This window comes from Perca fluviatilis, chromosome 22 (assembly GCF_010015445.1).
Source record: "Perca fluviatilis chromosome 22, GENO_Pfluv_1.0, whole genome shotgun sequence".
Taxonomy (NCBI): Eukaryota; Metazoa; Chordata; class Actinopteri; order Perciformes; family Percidae; genus Perca; species Perca fluviatilis.
In genome coordinates this window covers 6,952,196-6,972,195 of record NC_053133.1, presented here as the reverse complement: position 1 = coordinate 6,972,195, position 20,000 = coordinate 6,952,196, and the positions used below count along the sequence as shown (strand labels likewise).

At 42.4% G+C, this 20,000-nt stretch overlaps 1 protein-coding gene across 9 annotated transcripts in view; it reads left to right on the top strand.

The window, feature by feature from the left end:
* LOC120552354 (partitioning defective 3 homolog) overlaps positions 1 to 19,367 on the top strand; it is a 382,624-nt gene extending 363,257 nt beyond the window's left edge. For all 9 annotated transcript variants that reach the window (XM_039790356.1, XM_039790350.1, XM_039790354.1 and 6 more), the window contains 2 exons: positions 11,446 to 11,573; positions 16,922 to 19,367. In XM_039790356.1, coding sequence (XP_039646290.1) covers positions 11,446 to 11,573; positions 16,922 to 17,351 — 558 coding nt within the window. In that variant the 3' untranslated portion in view covers positions 17,352 to 19,367. The remainder of the gene's footprint in view (positions 1 to 11,445; positions 11,574 to 16,921) is intronic.
* The last annotated feature ends 633 nt before the right edge of the window (positions 19,368 to 20,000 follow it).

Here is a 20,000-nt window from a genome sequence, read left to right as displayed (position 1 = left end):
ACTACTCTGTAACACAGCATAATAATTACGTCGGGTTTTTAGCAACACGCACAAACAAATCAAGATTTTAGTATTTCATTGTTGCTACAAATGAAAAATACATTTTGTTTTTAGTATTCTTTTGATCGTTATAGCTATTACCCAGTTCATGTCATCACATATACAGTATATACAAATATTAAAGTATACATTTTATTCTTTTAAACTGATGTTAGTGATGATTAACACACTATGAAGCCCTGGCACAACATTAACTTCCAATGGTTCCATGAAGTGCCTCAATTGTCTGACACTGTCATCCTTTTGGACCGTCAGTGTTGTACGACTGCCAAACTATCTGACTCATGTCGCTAAAACTTTCGGCTTCAGTCCCAACTTCTGCCAAATTTCTTTGACTAATTTCTAAGTCCCGGGTCCAACCTTTGACCTGAAACTAATTGCTAATTACTCACATCTGACTGTGCCTTTTCTGTCTTGGAAATATGACACACTTATGGCAGGAAGGAGGAGCGGAACAAGGGGAACATTCGATGGCAAGTGACTTTTCAGGACTTTAAGGCAAAGTAAGGGGAGAGAAATGGAAGACAGACAGGCACACTGTTCATTTCCATTACACTTGATTAAAGGGATTTTTCAATTAAGAGTTTTTAAATTAGAATTTGAGAGTTGTTTTAAGCCGTTCCCCTCTTCCATGATTGATCTGTACCAACAATGGGATTTACTCCTCATAATTGGAAAAATGTAATCAAGTTAATTTCTTTGTTAATTCATTCAGACCTGATCTCATATTCCTTCCTGCTGTGCAACTGCGCCCAGACTTTAAGTAACGAAACACTTTCATCTTTCCACATACTCATATTACTGATGATCTTAACAAGCGGTGCTACTACTTAACTCAAACTTCTTACTTTATTAGGAGTGATACAACTCATTGGTTGACACTTTGTTTAAGGTCATACATCCTCTTATTTTTTTTAACTATGACCAAACGATTATCACCCAAACCCGTATAATCAAGCAGGAAGAAGTTAGAGGTCAAATATTTCTGTGGTTTAATGGCTTGAGACAGACATAGCTTATTTTGTCCTGTGACTTTCCTGACCTGGTTCTAGAGGAAAGATGGCTAATTGTTACACCAAGCAGAGCTATTTTCTAAATTATGGGTCAGAAGTTCAGACCTTGAAAGTTAAAATGTTTGGCATCCAAATATTAGTGTCAGTTTGTCAATGAAATTGGTTTGGAGTGGAGGTCTGACGTGGTAAGGATCCTTTGCTGTTCTCCCCATTGTCTGAATGAGTTTGGGTTAGATGTAACAGCATATTTCACTCCATGTTTTTATATAGAGGAAGGCAGACTTCATTTGCTATGGATTTCCTTTAGTGTTAGTCCTACTGATGGTTGCAAATCACTGAAAGCGGACATCTCTCGCCACTGTTTTCTTAATCTCTCTCTCTCTCTTTCCATTCTCGCTCACAAAGTGAGATGTTAACTGTTTGTTCAGCACTAAGCAGTCTCCGTCTGTCTCTCTGAGCGTCTGAGCTCCTAATTGCCTGTGATTGTTGACATTGTTGAGCATACCCCCACTACTCCACTGGTAATAAGATATAGGGCCAGCCCCGGTGTATTGAAGTCTATTTTATTAGTCCTCTTTCATGTTATTTTAGTCCTGCGAACAAGGATTCACAATAGCAGTCAGAGCTTGTTAGAAAAGATGCAGGCGTGCCCATGCTATGTGTTGACACCGATTAGAGGAACTCGAGGGAAATCCTGTCTCAGTGTCATTCAAAAGAAGGATGGATATGGCTCTATTCAAGGCCAATTGGGCAACATTTTGATATAAAAACCTGGGAAACTGTGGAAAGAATGGCAAGGAAGAAAGGTTAAAAATGGGAGGTGACACATTTGGCCATTGGATTTGTTGGTGAAAAGAAGAAAAATAAAGAAAAATGCCTCTAGAAATGTAAAACCAGTGTTAAAAAATACACCAGGGAAATACACTTTTACTATTCACTTGCAGTTTCTATTTTAACTGCATATTTTTTAAACTAATTATGAAACTGAAAACTATGTATAATTTGAATTTGTTGCATTCAACTGTGGGTTTGTGTAGGTGGAGGCATTACTGACAACAGCATTCTTAAAAAGAATTTGACCCATTCTGAAAAACACACCCTGTGTTCTGTTCTGACCTATCAAGGATACTTTCTTTTTTTTTCTTCTTTTTTACAGAAATCAATATCTGTTTGATTTTTACAATGGATTCGGTTTTGAGTCATTGCTGAATTTTGTCCGCAGTGATGAAAGTTAAACATCTGTGACCTCCACTCAAAACATTCAGTGAATGTAACCATGAAAAAGCAAGATGCTCGAGAAGGCAGTTAAATGTCTACCACTTCAAAGTCTGCAAAACTGCACTTTGATGCACGTTGTCCCTGATTACACAAGCTTACATAGGACTGTAATGGCTTCCACACAGATCTGCAAGCCAGTACAGGAGCAGCTGCTGACATCTCAAGGCATGGCTTGGTTGAAATATTTATAAATGTATAGCAGCACCAGCTCAGACTTGCTGTTCAGAAAACAATCTCACCCTAATTTAGTAGCTGGAGTTTTTCGGTCACATTGATCTTCATCAGCAGATGGCGTCTGCCCAGTTGCCGTGGAAATTGAAATGTAATTTGAATGATCGAAAGCTACATGACAGCTAGGTATAGGTGAGACTATTTTGTCAAGAGCTGTTTTCAGTCTTCAATAATTAACTTTGAAATTCAGCTAAAGCTGGTACGGACTATATGGACTGTACAGATTAAGCCAGATTTTAGGGCCAATTTGGTCGCCACCGACTTATTTTAGAATAGGACAAAATGTCTGCCGAATAAGTTGTGATTTGATGTGCAGAGGGGTCTCGACACCTGGTTAATTAGCGAAACAACAACCTGGCTCTCAGACAATCTGTTGGATTTCTGGCATGTCAGACATTTTGGTTGGCCGTAGATTTACCAGTTAAATTGTCCAAACTGTAGTGTTTTACATGGTGTGGCTAAAACTGTAGTCTTAATACTGCTGTGAAATAAAACTTGACAGTCAGACTAGAGTGACTGCATCTTCTGGACACCTCAGGCTCAATATTTTTCTTGTTTTCTTCTTTCTTTCCGTTCACAGTAAAATTGGACAAAGTAACCCTGCCGATCTCTCTTTATGCCAACATTTGTTACGATGCAGTCTTGTTTGAATAAACTTTATGGTGTCACTGGACAAAACATTGTGAGCATAAAAGTCACAGGTTCTGGCTGTGCAGAAAAGCCTATGAAAACATATAGTGTGAGTTAACACAACACACAAAATGAATAACATACAAGGGCACTCAAAGAGCGCAGACCTCCGCCAAGGCCAAAAGCCCTATCTCACATTATGGAAGTGAAAAATAATGTGTCTATCCGCTCCGTGATACGCATCAGCTCCAGAATGTAATAAGTTCTTTCTTGGCCCATACCACTAACCTGACTCCGCCAGATGGATCGCTTTGCATTTGCTCAGCATATCCATCTGGGAACTTTCCGTTTGAGAACTTTTGGGAAGGGGCGAAAATACTGGTTAGCTGATTGGATAAACCATCTGTCTATCACCACCTAAGCAAGCAACATGTCGGTAAAGGATATTTGCCGTTTGTGTAACGAGAATTTACGAATAAAAGGTACCATTCCAGGTTCCCAGTCCATATTCCAAAAGAAAGATCCAAGAGAAAAAAGCATTAGCAAGCGGCTAACAGAATTAGGGCTACCGCTGTCTGAAAATACTGGTTAGCTGATTGGATAAACCATCTGTCTATCACCACCTATGTTGGTGATAGACGCTTCTCGTTGCGTCACACCTAAACCCGCCTCAAAACCAACGCTGATTGGTCGGTCGTTTGGCGAATGGCTCCAAATTTTCTCAATCTCAAGATGCCAGACTGATCTGCGAGTGGAAAACAGGAGCTCGCCAGATCAGGACGGTCTCACGAGTTTACCATACCACCCCCTACCACCAAAGTATGTACATGTACAACATGTATAACAGTACAAACAAACCCAAACCCAAAACACTACCTCCTTGGTGGAGCTAAAAACGTCTGCCCAGCTTAAAGTCATATTTCTTTTATTAATACAGTTATTGGTCACTCCATAGTTCCCACTATACTCTTCTACTGATTCCAAACAAACGTCTGTTACATATAAGCTTAAAATGTTTCACTTTTGGGGGGTAACAAGAAAATGATCATGAGAATCAGTGTTGGAAGTAACGCGTTACAAAAGTACACAGTTACAGTAATGTATTCCTTTTTGCTGTAACGCAGTAATATAACGCATTACTAATAAAAAATGTCGGTAATATTATACCCGTTACAATCTCGCATTTTAACCCAACATTTAGTGGTGTTTTATTTTTTTAAGAATTCACCAACACCGCAAAACATTTCGGCACAGAAAAAAAAAAAGTCTGTGAGTGTTATTTCCTATTGCTGGACTCAATGGTTGAGATGACTTCAGAGATTGATTATACATTTGCGAGAGGGACATACTCCCTTTTTAGCAGTTATTACGCTGCGTTGAGGCGAGCTGCTGCTCTGTCACTGTTCCCGTGGTCAGAGCCAGAACCAGAGACGGTACGGACAACATCCGTGTCCCAACAGGTGACAGTACGTCAACAGCGGACAGCACCATTACATTTTGTCACCATACTTCAATACAATTGAAAGGTACTTTTAATTGAGTATTTCCATTTTCTCCTACTTTATACTTCTACTTCACTACAATTCAGAGTCAAGTAGGCTATTGTACGTTTTACTTAATATTTATTTGATAGCTTTAGTTACTTTGCAGATTCAGATTAATAATACAGCATATTATAAATAAATTATGATGTAGGCCTATTAAAGTGGATAAAGAGGAGACTTTGTTGATCCCGTGGTGAAATTCAGAAGCTAGCCTACCTTCCAAGTCATACTTCCGCGGTTATTTTAGTGAAAGTAACTCAAAAGTAACGCAAAAGTAGTGTAAAGCATTACAGTTGAGACACAGTAATATTTTAATGTAACTAATTACTCTCAAGTGACAGTAACTGGAAATCTATAATGTATTACATTTTGGAAATAACTTGCCCAACACTAGGGTTGGGTACCTTTTGCATCTGAACCAATACCAGTATCGGTACCCAATGGTACTTTCCCTCTGTCTGTTCCAAAAAAAAAATTTGCAGTTGTAAAAATAATTCCAAACCTATTTATCCTATTTACTTAGAACATTCTGTTATTTATTCAGAATATTTTACACTGACAGAAATTAAATAAAAATAAAACCCCTCCCTCTCCCGTCCCTACAACCTATTAAATTGAATAATTATTAAACTTGTGTTCTTGTATTTGTATATTATTCTGTGTTTTATTTTCATCATGACCATTTTTAATTGCTCTTTAATGTTTTATGTAAAGCACTTTGAATTGCCTTGTTGCTGAAAGGTGCTGTAGAAATAAAGTTGCCATGCCTTCAAACCTCAGCCTGTCAGTCAGTCCCTAGGGGACAGAAACCACCGTTGGGCCTGCTTGTCTCACAGGAAGTGTAACGTCAACAGCACCGCGACCGCTTTCGCCTCGCCGTTAATATCATATCGCAGCAAACGCTGTCTGTGTGAAGTTTTGAAAAACTGTAACCACACTTGAAACCACTTTATCGGCATTGCCATGACTCACTGTGACTTCAACAAAACTGCAGAGCCGAAGTAGTTTGCACCGTCTGCACCTCTGCTTGTGTGTGTGTGTCGGACCTCTGCTCTCTGTCAACATGCAGAGAGGATAGATAAGCTTGCACTTTGCAAATCAAACGAGCGCTCTCAGGTACCGAAATTTGACACCGTTTGACTTTACATGAACCAGTACTCGGTAGTACCGACGTGATTCGGTCGGTACCGGTAAAAGTACCGGTTCGGTACCTGACCCTACCCAACACTGATGATAATGAGGACCAGGTACAGAGGAGGCATATGAAGCAGCTTGAGGTGTGAGGCTCCCTCCCTTTGAGTTTGACCCCTGGCTTGTCTCTGGGGTGTAGGATACTGAGCTCAGCTATGTCTGCTGTGTGCGCCTGTAATGACAATGCTGAGGTCAGTCCTCCAACCCCCGGCTTCTCCTTAATAGAATAATGACCAGGACACGAGAAGCCCTGTCTGTCATGTAGCCCCCAAGCCGGCACACACAATTAGAGCTGGCATGTTTTCTCTCCGTCCTTCCCTGCTGCTCTGTGAGAGGGGATTTCCAGATGTTCATCATAAAGAGCTATGCACTTTCCAAAGAGTTGCCTTTTTCTCTCTCTCTCTCGCTCTCTGTCTGCAGCAATAAAATCAATTTGTGCTGTTGGGTTGGAACGCCAGTAAGCATGACCACACAGTGGAGCGTGAGCGCCATTCTGGTACCTTTGATCAAACACACCAACAGCAGCCCGGAAAGCCCTTATTTATGTGAATTATTTTCATTTTTATTATCGCTCCATCTACTGCTACCAGGATACATGTGTCTACAAGCATTTGTTGTGTTTATGCAATCTTGGGTTACTCTGAATTTGGGGCTTTCATGTTTCTGCGTGTTTGATTGTGTACAGCTAACCCTTTCCTATGTGATCATGTGAAGAATAAGCCACTTTTAGCTGCAGTCACTTGACTTCCCAGGAGCTAAGGGTTAGAGAACATAGCTCTGTGCCATGGCAGTGTGTGAGCCTTTGGCTGTAACCAGTCTGTAATCAGTCACACAATACATAGAGTGTATTGTGTGATGCTGCCAAGCAGAGCTGCATGTAAGATTTTTAACAAAGTAATTTTGCCTATAATTGCATGTACTTTCAAGTGAATGATTGAAACAAGAATACTCATTCTCCTGTTTAAAGTTGACTCTGCTAGCTATTTTTCACAGTTTGACAGACCTCAGAAGACCACAGAAGAGGACCATAACATACTGTAAAAAGCAGCAAGGAAATCATTTAGCCACTCTTGATTGGATCTGTGAGGCTTATTTATAGTGCTGAGAGGATTCTCTTTCTATAAGATGCGTCTTGGACACGTAGACTCATTCATGTCATTGGCCTCTCTTGCTACTATCTTAATCACCAAAAATAACATGACTGTATTTTTGAACCACAGCTGGTTATGTCAATTATCATGATTTTGATCGAGCTTTTGTCGAGCGTTTTCCCAGTTTGCTCCCTAACGCTCACTGTCAAGCCTGCACAGGTGAATTATGGATATTGCTATTCAATGTTGTGCATGTAGCAAGCGTGGTTTACTGATCTCATGATTGCAACTGCCATGTAATGGGACTTGCCAGCACATTTGATCTAACATATCACAATCATAAAATTATTTAGCTTGTTTGGAGGGTGAAATGGATTTTTTCATGGCGAATGCAATATTGTTGCATTGTTCAAGACACATCTGCACACAGAGGCATGCGTGTGCGCATATGTACAGTATGCATGCCTACACGCAATATACTTAGATATCATACTGTGTGTGTGTGTGTGTGTGTGTGTTCACAGATAAGATTGAAAACAGAGGGAGGAGAGGAGAACAAAGCGATTACACTTCTCTTATGTGGACATAATAATACATTTCAGCACTATTACCCCACACATTCATCCACACAGATATCTTCACAATAAAAGATAAGACTCTAACATTTTGCCATTTGTGCTTGCTGTGGAGTCCTTAAGTGATATGGAGATAACCAACTCAACCATTCACCACGGTTTCCTGGGCTAGGGACTGGGAAATAGCAGACCACACTGCTCGCTCTCAGATGGATACTACGCCCGGAGCTACACACCCCGGCGACCACAAATGAACTGGGCTATAATAAATTGGCGGAATTGGGTCGAGGACTTTAAGAGAGAATCATTATCCAACTGCTCGTCAGGATGTGGTGTTTCACTACCATTTTCTCACTTTCTTCTTGTTCTGTCTGCCCATTAACAACTTAAATGCCTTCCATATGTCTGTTTATGTACAGCACGGCTGCTCTCTTAAAACTGTTCCCTATGTGGTGGGCTACAAACAGCATCGTGAGGAGTGTGGGCGGTAAAGCCATATGTTAATGCTGCTGACCCATCACAGCAACCTGCTTTGATATCTGAAAGGTCCGTGACTAGCTCTTAACCAGGAAATATTACACCTTGGAACTTTAAAAGCTCAACGCCTTCCCAGCTGCTTTCCTGGGCCCGGATTTTTGATAGCTGCAAATAATTTTCATAATTGCGTTCCCCCAACTCACCGTCTGTGAACATTCTTATGTTTGAACACGTGGAGATTTCTTTTTTTCCCCTCCCTGCTTTGTCTGTGACACCACCAAGAAAACAAGGGAGAGATAGAAGTGTGCCGTATTGACATCATTTTTCACATTATTGGATAAAAACGAACACGGACGTCTCTTTGATTCGATTTCAACAAATGTCATGTTTTATATGGCATTGAATTCCAGGCCTAACATGGAATAATCTGATTCTCTTTCCCTGGATAATGCCATTACACTGACTGATTTTCTCTCCTGGCTATTTCTCATGCATTTCTCTTGGCCTGGCATCATTCACCTCAACCCTTCAGTTTTTAAACCGAAGCGGCAAGCACCTCCGGATTCCTCACCACTTCCTTTCAAATCACATTAAAAACTTTCAGTGTGCGTGACTAATTATTTTCTCACCACCACAGTAAAATAATTTCTCCTTTTCGCATACTGTTCATCCGATATCCGTTTATGTGCTCTACACTTTTTTGAGCCGTGGGGAATGTGTTGTTGCAGCGAAACCCGAAACATATGAGTCCAATTCACTTCACCCGTGTGGAATACTTTTACTTTTTAGGACTGGGAGAGATTGAGAAATGACTTGTTATTAGCACTGAGTGAAATGTAATTGCACTGTTATTGCAGCTGTCCAGGTGAGGAAGAAAGCAGCCATTTCAAGAACACAAGATGTTTCCACGAAGACATTCTGGCTGACAGCCTTTCCATCCGCCAACACACCTTTAGACTGTCAATCCACTCTGTCATGTACTATTACCACTTTTCTACTCTCACCCCACAAACACATACACACAGATTTTCCACATTTAAAAAAATCTCTTCCCAAGCTACCAAACACGGATTCCTTGGCTGCTCCGTTCAGTTTAAAAACTCAGCTGGCCAGTAAAACCTGCCTACCACATTACCCACCTGCCTACCACATTACCGTCCCGAGCCTTATGAAAACTGACACTTGGTCAAGCCATGCTTGCTACACCTCCTCAGCACGCCTCTGTTTAATTGGCTTGTCATGTTCTTTCATCAGCCAGCTCGTTAGCGGTGTGCTAGTGTTGAGGGAGATGATATCTCCATGTCAACCCCGCCGGTGATCAGACAACAAACACATGCGCACTGGTACAGGTTAGTGGTGTGTAGTCAAGTGACACGCAAATCTGTGAGATGAAGCAGTGGCTGGTGATACTCATCTATATTTTCATGCCTTCAGCATACTAGTTTACTTTGTTCAGAAATACACAGCATACGTTTAGCAAAATATGATTATATGTTAAATTTTATAAAATGTAAAAAGTCCTCTGATTCACACAAACAGAGAGCATGGGCAGTGGATTTTAAAATCCGAGGGAAAAGGGCCAGCAGTGATGTGAACGGGTTATAAATTGATTGTGAAGTACAGTAATGAGGAATGCAACTCCTACAAAGGAACAAGTACTTAGCTCTAAAGTCGTTGATATATAAATGAAATCTGACCAAGTCCGAGATAATGACATTAAAGACATTGAACTCGCCTGGCATCGCCCGACTCATTCGCAAATGTTAGTAAATACTGTATTAGTCTGGGAGCTCTCAGTTCATTTTAAATTTCCAGGAGGCGTTAAAACAGTGCAGGTCAAAAGGCCTCTGGACGCAATTAGATAGACCTACAACCAATCAGAGCAACGAAACGTGACCTACATCCCATCAGAACAACAAATTGCTGAGCCACTCGTGCTAGTTAGGGCAGTGCTTGATCCGTTTTAAAGCAGGAAAAAAAAGGGTCGGCCGGGTCACAAACTTTCTCAAATTACAGCTAAACAGTACACTAAAACGTGTTTGTGAACAGAATCTGGATTCATATTTGATCAGTACTGCCTAGTTTGACATTTTGATCTGAGTTTTATGAGCCTGGTAAGTTGCGCTGACATAGGATGCCAGTAACATCCAGTAACTACTTTCAGTAAATACATTCAAGCATGACGCTGCGCTGTCAGTTATGGTCTTAAACCCGCTCTACATGAGATAAACGGTTGTGATTGGCCCATCCCGGTTCTGGATGGCTGGAAATCTGTATGAACGGGAGGGGGGCCAGACATATCTGCCAGAGCAAATGAAACATGAGCTTGGCAGATTCGTTTGGTTCCCAGGCTAACATCGAACCAGTTAAAAAAAAAAAAAAAAATGCATCGTAAGGTGTTTTTTTTCAGCCATTTTGAATTATTATAAAGTATTTGTGATATGATAAGTACACCTGAGAAATGGATTATCCTGCAAAAAAGGTTTACCTACCCAAAAAATACAACCGGTGTTTTTGGACATTAATAAAAAACATTTATTTATTCCAAGAATAAGATCATTTTGAAGCTTTTTCTCTTTTCTGAGTCTTTTTGACACCATCATGACATTCTCTAACACTAGTAGTTCTACACTAGTAGTGGCTGTTTGATGGATGATTTTGCCAGTAGTCCCTTTCAGTTGTAAAGGCATTGAGAGATGTGTTGAACTGATTTTAACTCATCAGGAATTTATTCTGACCGTGGTAGCAAAAGACACGTGGCTTCAGATACTGCAGGTTGAACTGGGCTAACAAAACACTTTTAAGCTGTAAAGAGACTCGCTAGCCAAGCAGCATTAAGGCTACACATAATAATATTGTAATATAACAGACTCACTCTGTGATACCGGTACAATTCAAAGAGAACAGCTGCTGTTTCGAACATGAACATTTTTTTAAGAAATATCCTCATTTTAAACCTTTTGTATATCGATCTGCATTAAGAATGTTAGTACAAACGGTTCTTTCTGGTATTCTAGTAAACAAAGGATTTGTAATTGATAGAAAGATTGTATTTTGGTGAATTATGCCTTTTAAAAAATTATCAGGGGACCTTTCATCTACTGGCACAGGTGCATTTTTCAGTGCCATTGTCATCATGGAATCACACCTACTAACTACCTGTTCCCTGAGCGTAGCCCAACACACAGGAGGTATCACACTGACAAAGTACCTGCTGTGCTAAGGGAAATATATTCCATTATCTAAGTGTGTGTGTTATTCTATTTCCAGATTTCTGTCCACAGATAGAAATGTCAACCATATTGGCTTCATTTGATTCTATGTCTTGACTTGTGTCATTTGGTGGATGTTACAGGTAAGCAATGGGACGGAGACGCTGAGTGGACGCCATTCAGTAACAGTCGAGACTCAGGTCCAGAAACAGCAGCAAGAGGATCGAGATGGTTTCCAACCAGCACAGAGACAGTACAACTCCCTGCCACGGTGAGAGCGCCCCTTTCTTTATTCCATCTGTCTGTCTCTTTCCGTCCTCCTCTCTCCCTCCCCTCACTGCGACTTATCACGTTCTGTTTGCCCTTTCTTGACCTCTTCATTCGGCTTTTTCCGATTTCCATCAATTTCTTTTCCTCATATTTGTGCCTTCGCCCTTTTTTCTCCACACTTTCTTTAACGTATCCCTTTGGTTACAAAGTCAATCACCACAAAGCCACTTTTAACTCCTCTCCAGACATTCAAATGATTCTTAGCAAAACTCTTTGAATGAAATCATTTAATGTGATCGCTTGGAATTATTTGACTGATATTAACTTTCATTAAGTCAATGTTGACCTTGAAGAAGTGATGACTTTGTCGCAGGCATCAACCCCCCGCCACCCCGCTTCTCCAACACTTCCAGTATGATGAATAACAGCTCCAATATTTTTTTTCATTTTCTCTTGGCAATCTTTTACACAGCTTGAGTTCAGAGCTACAACCGTTGCTTTTCATCTTCTCCATCTTCATGTTTCGATACTTTTGCATATTTTTCAAAAAGATGCCAATAAAGCTTACCATATCTTCCATCTCGAGGTGTTGGGGTTGGGGGAGACTTTAGTATGAGTATTTGCATTTCCTGCCTTCACTCTGTATGTGTATCTGTGCCTTTACCAATCCTCTGAAGCTCTCTAATCGCACTTCAGTAAATTTAAATTGCAAAGCTAACCATTGCTGGTGGAACATTTTCACAGTGTAAAGGTCTTACAGAGAGAAAGTCTCCAAAGACACAAATTCTATACTTTGTCTGACTGACACAGGGATTTTAAGTTAGTAATGAAAGAAAGATAATTTCCACTCCCTGTTCAATATTTCCTCATGGGAAACAATCCAATGTGAGCTTTATTGTATTGTGAAATGAACAGTATGTTCTAAAATGTTGAAAGTGAAGTCTGATTTATTTAAGTTTTGCTGCTTTGCCAGTTTAAACAAAGCCATAACACTTAAAGTGTGTCTATATATGGGTGTTTGTGTCTGTGTGTGTGCGTGTGTGTGTGGTCTTTTAATTGTCTTGGCCAGAGTAACTCTGCTCTCCTGTGATTTTAATCTCTCCCTGCAAAAAACAGCAATCATTTCTTCATCGCCATCCTCTTTTGCTCTGCTGTCTCTGAACAGTCACAATCGGGTCGATTAAAACATGTTCCTGTCTATGGCTATGGATTTTCGGTCCACATGGACGCATAATCAATGCGGCCTGTATAAGCCAGACCGATCTGTGCATTCACTTCATAGGTGTTATCTGCTGGCATCTCATGTGATGTGACAGTTGCCTCCAGCCCTCCCTTCTCACTGAGTTCCTTCTCCTGGGAAAGTTGCTCTGACCGGCCAAAAAGCCAGGCGAGGATGGCCTTTGATATGCATTCCTCTCATAATCACATAGCGTCTTCTAGCAAAGAGTCGCATGAGCTCAGGCTTGACGTTTGACCCCGACTAAGGCTTTTCAGAGCTTGTGTCTCGGCACGGCTCCTCATTAAAGAGCTAAAGTCTTACATCCCCAGATTAATAACCACTATTCCCTCGAACTCCAATCACCTCTCTTTTGGAACCCCTTCATCCTGTCCTTCTCTTCCAAAACAGGAAGCATGAGCAGTCAGCCGTCAGCCAAAAGGGGACATTCCCTCCCAAAAAAAAAAAAACTCCTTCCCAAGGAGCTTCCAGTAGAGGCCATAGTAGCTGGTTATCTGATGACGGCCAGGCTTAGCTGGCTGTCTGGGATGTGAGGATTGGAAGGGCCCTAATGAAGGCTTGTTGTCGGAGCAGGATTAGCGGTGACAGGCAGTGGAGGGCGAGAGGGGCCAGGAGAGGAACGAGTGTGTTAGTAGGAAAGAGAGACCACTGATTAGCCTGAAAGTAGTCTTGCTTTGCCAGACCTCCCTCCACAACGCTGCAGAGCTGCGGAGGAGGGTCTGGCTTGTCCACACAGCATTCCGGGACGAAAAAAAGGACATACGGCGAAATTTCCAGCGGCTACGGGGCAATCCCGGAAGTGGCACGTCATGGATATAGACACGCTCACACACAAAACTACACACAAACACACACATGAATGCGGTCAAGAGAAAGTTCCTAAATGTGGCCTGAGCGAACTGCCAGTAGCTCTTCCATCTATCATTGCAGCTCTTGCAGCCAAAACATTGTTCCACACTATAAAGAAAACATTATTCCAGGTTTATAGACAATTTATATGTACAATATAGCAACGGTTGTTCCACTGTCCATTGCATGCATTTGGGTTTTTTCCCTAATCATTTTGTGTGCTTTCTCCTTCTTCTCATAAACTCTGATTCTTCCCAGCTGTTTTAAAAAAAAACACAGCGGCCACAAATTTTTCTGCGAGCCAACTTCCTGGCTTTGTTTGTTATGTTCTGTCATTCTAAATTTACCCGACTCTCTGGCATGATGTATTTTCCCATCCCCTCCCTCTGTCGATGTAACTAATCTACTTTGTGACATATTCTGGCAAAGGAGTAGAGGTGATAAGAGAACTGACTCCCCTGACGCATCAATCACGATTACATTCCTATGGAACAATGCCATTTCTTCTCTCTTCTCATCGCCTCCGAAAGACTTCTACCTTCTTCCCTTTTCTACTTTAAAAACTATATAGTCACTCTCGAAACACAGATCGCAGCCTCGTGCGACAGGCGCTGCTCTGTATGCCAAGCCGGGGTGTAAATGCATGGCGGCTCGCCCAGACAGCAAAATCCAGATATGGAGCATGTGGTGGGGCTCTCTCTGCAGTCTGTCTCTACATCTGCCCCTGCGCCAATTACCCTCATACTTGACACATGCTCTACATGCATGCACACATAGAGCGGAACAACAGAATGTGTTTGTGTGGCACATGTACAGTCCATAAATGCATACACATTTGTCCTTGCATGCATAAATGTAGACCTAAGCACAAAAGGCTCAGATACGGACGTTACAGTGCCATGTGCTTCCACTCTTCACCTCCTCTTAGATTTGGTGGCCCATTAAGGCATCCATTAGGAATGCTGGAATCGTGGGATTCTCATTAGAATTACGTGATGAAATTAATTGTGATGAAAATCCTTATGGCGGATTTATGCCTGATGCAAGGGGTTTATGGCAGTCCTGCCATAGGTATCTACGACATTTGGCTTGGTTTTGATCATATACATCATATAGACTCTATATAAAGATGGACGGCTTAACAACTCCCATAAAGTGAAGCCAAAAAATCTTGATCAGCCACTGGTAGCTGGCTGCAGTTTAGGTCATAAACCCCGACCCCTTTTTGTTAGCAGATGGGATATAGGCCAAACAAATACATTAAAGTACACATCTTATCATTTTTTCCCAAAGATGGTTTCTGTCATTTTAGGTAGATCTCATGACGCGGATGTATGTTCATTTTTTCTGATAAGTTGGTTGTAATTAGTTATTTAGTTATTAGTAAAACACGATTGACAGGTGTGATTGACTCGTGATTGGTCAGGTGGGTGTATGGGCGGGACTTCGCTACCGCGGCTCCACTGCCCGATCGCTACTGACTCCAAAATTACAAGATGGCGGCGCCTGTACCCGGGATATTTTGGCTTGTCATTTGTACAGTGGAAGGCGGTGGAGACGCGTCGTCCATCTTTATATACAGTCTATGGTTTTGATTCATAGATGAGCGGTCACAATACATATGCTGATATCACAACTGCAACGCTAGATCATAGTTATGTAAATGATCAGGCCGAATTATGCTTGAACCCCATTCCCCACAGTGACTGTGTTTGCATTTACTTTGTGACACAGAGCGGTAGTGGGCTATGCATGTACTTAGAGGACTGGAGTTACTTCCTCTTTGCCACCATCGGAGGAAACAGAAGCAGCCAGTCACAGTTCTTGCGGTCACCAAGTAGTATCTCTTAAGCCCAGTGTGTCAGCTAGGGTGTATCTTCGCTGGCTACGTGTGTAGTCTACGTAGCAACGATGTCACCCCTTAATACATACAGTATATCAAACTTTAGAGAATTTATCTTTTTTACATTTGGCTCACTCAAATGTATCATCTGTCATTTTTTTTTCAAAAGCACTTACATTTTCTGTCATACTGTTCCTAAGGTATGAGCTGTTTTTCAAGCACAGAAAGTGCAGTTTAGAAATCCCTCTCCCTGCCAGTGTGCAGTGTGTTTTTACCCAGAAATTAAAAAACTAATACATTTTAAAGCTGAAATTACAATACCGTAATACAGTGAAACCGTGATATTTTTGCTGAAGGTTATGATACCATCAGAATCTCAAACCGGCCCATGCCTACTGTATCTCCATTGTGAGGTTTCAGTTTTAGAAAAAAAAAAATATTATGTCAGAAACACAAGTGCTTTGAACAATACATAGCCTGTTCTGTCTTTTGTTCCTGTCGGCCTGTCTGAAATGAGACTCGGCCAGCTATGAAATGCAGGCATTTTGGCGTAAAAGCGCGCCGGGCCCCTGTTTCCCTCTGCAGGCTTGTGTGCCGTGAACTCAAAAGCATTTTAAGCGCACAGTGGGTCAGTGAGGTGTGAATGGGATTTCTCTTAGCACCCCTGACACAAAAGACACTGTCACAGGTCTTCCATAGCAACACGGCCTTAATGCATCCTAATAATGGAGGAGCAGACTCAACACCTGGCGAGACCTCGCAGTTCCCAATGAAAGCTTTGCGGGGCCAATTTCCGTAAAAGGGAGCATATGTGGCGGGAGGCATGCTTGGGCCTTAGTTTTTCTTTGTATGAGAGATAAAATGTTAGTGCCTCTTGGGCCGTCCTGTCAGTGTAGGGGCAGGACGAGTAGAAGGCAGATAACGCCACAAGGCCTGCCATTACTCTGTCTGTGCTGTAAGTGCACCCGTCTGCATCTCTGAAAAAGTAGCTAAATGGAAAGGAAATGAAAGAAGCCATTTTTCTCAGTGAGGTTTTAACATTTGTGTTTGTTTACAGCGTAGAACTAATAGTGCTGTGGGCGTTTTAGGCTTCCCCCGTTAGTCTCCTGTCTCTTTTATGTCGCTGTCTTCATGACACAGGATTCAGTGCATGCAAGCAGACTATAACAGATCTCTTTTTGCTCCACTCATGTTGCCTTCAGTGTTTCAACTCAACGCCATGACCACTTTCCCCTTTTTAATCTCACAATATATGAAAATGGACACATTCCCAGCTGAAGTGCAGTTTCTTTTGAATTCCCCTTCACCCAGGGGCCGCTATAGAAAAAAAACGATCTTTAACTCCTCTGTTCCTTTTAGCTTTTTAGGGTGTCTCACTCAACAGCACAATTGACCTCTTTACCTATCTCTGTGTGTTTAGGCAACCTCGTAAGACTCCCAGCACGGTGTCCCAGGACTCACGGGACAAGGTGTACATGCCAGCAGATGGATTCCAGACATCAAAGGAGAACCCAGGCTACTCCAGCAGCCAGGGATCACGTAACGGCTACCTTGGAACGTCCAACTTCAATGCCCGTGTCCTCTTAGAGACTCAGGAGTTGCTAAGGCAGGAGCAGAGACGCAAAGAGCAGCAGGCCAACAAGGCCAGGCCCCCTCCCGCACAGGAAACCCCCAGCGGCAGCACCTACGACCACAACAGAGAGCACCCGCAGGCCCCAGGCTCTGCCCCAGTTCAGGCCCCACCTCAGTCCAAGGGCCCCTACAGACAAGATGTGCCTCCGTCGCCTTCTCAGCTCGCAAAGCTCAGCAGGCTTCAGGGATCAGAGAAAGGGAGGCTGTTTTACTCCTGAGACAGTGACAAGGGATTAGAAAACTTTTGGAAGATTAGGACTGATTCTAAGGAGCATTAACATGTACAAAATACTAAGAGGGCAATAAGTCTGTGTTTTTTTGTTAATGAAATGTTGAGATACAAAGATTTTTATAGGACTGTTGATAGAAAATGTTAATATTTAAAGAAAAAAAAAGTTTTTTTTAATGATATAAACCGTTAGCTTTCAAAAAGAAATGAATTGAGATGTTTTACTGTCCACAATCGTGATCATCTAACTATGTGTATAAGTGCCTTCTGGTCCATCGATTGTAGACATCAGCCCAATTGTTTTTTTTTGGCTCATGATCTGCAGCTTTGACCCATCCATCTGAGACATTTACTAGAGCAGAAGGCAATTGGTTTGGGCCATCACTGCATCGCCAGATCTACCCCCCCCCCATAACCCCGAGCACAAGCAACACATTCTCACTCCCATCGTGTCAAAAATCAACGCTTGGCCTTTTGGCGTTTGACGCAAAAAGTGTCCGTTAGAATCATATTTCGACACGTTTGGTAGGGACTCTTGGCGTAACTTTTTGGCGCTCTGGGTCGGGGCTCTTGGCGTCATATTTGGGGACTATGCGGTTTAACTGACATGTGACACAAGAACGGGACAGTTAGGTTTAGGAAACGATTGTGGGTGGAGTTACAAAATGCACGTTTCCGTGACACGCGGAACATAAACAGGACATGGTCTCTCGGGTAAATGTCCCGTGTTGTTTGACCCATCCACCACCCCAACTAACATCCTTACGCGTATTTTTGGTCTTTTCATACCGTTGTCGCTCTTAATACTACGTCATCTTTTAGCGCCGAGGTCAAGCTGCTTATGCTCGATGCGTTCTGTTCAGACGCCAAAGGGTGATTTTTGCGTCGGTATCTGACTGATCAAGCGTCAGTATTTTAGGAGTTGGGAGTGAGAAGGGGATGGCACTAGACACGGCCCGGGCATGTTTTTCTACCACTCGGGTGCTGGCGAGGTCTCAGTCGACACCACGCTTGCGTGAATGAGGCTTATTTTGGCTGTTCGTGGGGACTTTGTCGAGCACTACACGTTCATGTGAGCGTGCAGCGACTGTGCACGTGTGTGTGTGTGTGTGTGTGTGTGTGTGTGTGTGTGTGTGTGTGTGTGTGTGTGAGAGAGTGCTAGCAGGAGTCGGTGTGTAGTGACTGAGTGTGGAGGTTAAGCAGCTTGTGTGAACTGTGGAGTCAGAGCTTCAGTTTTGGGCATGACCGCTCACCCATCGCGCCCCCCCCTCACCCCCCCAAGTTCAGGCAGGGAAATGTCCCCTTCGGTTTTACTTACCCAGAGTAGATCCTCCTTCCAACCCCCTCTTGTATTCAATATGATAATCCTGAATTCTCTCTGCCTCTGCTGGCAGCGTTATCCCTGTTTTTTTCTCTTCACATTGTCACCCTCACCACACAGCCCTCTCGGTGGAGGAAAACAGCTTCAGATCTTCTTTATTCCTACCCTGTCCCGCCTACCCAGGGAACCCAGCAGTGTAAATGGGGTCGGGCTTGGGTTATTAATTAATGTACCTCATTAAAAGGGAATGGGCCCCTTTGTGTGTGTGTGTGTGTGTGTGTTGTCATGTATGGCGAGAAGGAAGAAACAGTGACCCTGCCAGCGTAGCTGTGGCCCCGTCCTCGCCTGCTGTAGAATGATTTGGCTGTAACCGAAGCCCGCTGGCCCCTAGGTGTCTGAGTTGTTGCTCCCTGAATATTTCATCAGGGTGCTTACATCAAACCACATCAGTTCTGCAGTAGATGGCCTCAGTGTGGGACTGCCTCGCCATGGGCTCGATACAATGGAGCTGATTTTGTTTTCTTTTCATGATCATGGCCATTGGTAGAAACACTCGGGAGCCTTTCCGTCATTCAATCAATAATTACTGGTGCATTTTCAGTGTGTGTGAGAGTGTATATGTATGATACTGTGTGTGTGTGTGTGTGTGTGTGTGTGTGTGTGTGTGTGTGTGTGTGTGTGTGTGTGTGTGTGTGTGTGTGTGTGTGTGTGTGTGTGTGTGTGTTGTGTGTTGTGTTGTGTGTGTGTTACCATCCCTTCCATCCCTGTAAGAACACACTTTTGTGTTGTCAGATTGAGGACATTTTTTTGCAATGTGAGGCTGGTTTTCTCAAAGGGCAAAGGTGAGGATTTATTTTGGGTTGCAGTTAAAATTAGGTTTAGTTTAGGTTAAGTATTAAGATTGAAATTAGTGTATCGATTTACCCTGATTTGTTAATTCAGTCAGATTTGGAAGCCATTTTCCCTTCGTAGATTTGCATGCAACTTAAGAAGCCAGGTTACGCAGCTCACTGGAGAACATGGTTACCGTAGTAACCTGGTTGTAAATCTGCATTAACACGCAGCAGGTCAGTAGTCTGGTTAACATGATGTTTATGAAATCACTGGAGAAATCCAACCGTTAGCTGGTTTCTCACAGTAAGTGCGTGTAAACACACTTGCCATATTTTAAAGATTTTTTAAATTACACATTTATGTTTAGGTCTATGTCCCAAACCGGGTGTTTCCACAGCCCTTGGTTTAGGATTAAGACCAGAATCAGGATTAAGATCAAGTTCATGGTTTCTATTAGGCATGCGGTGGTTAGAGTAGGAGTTA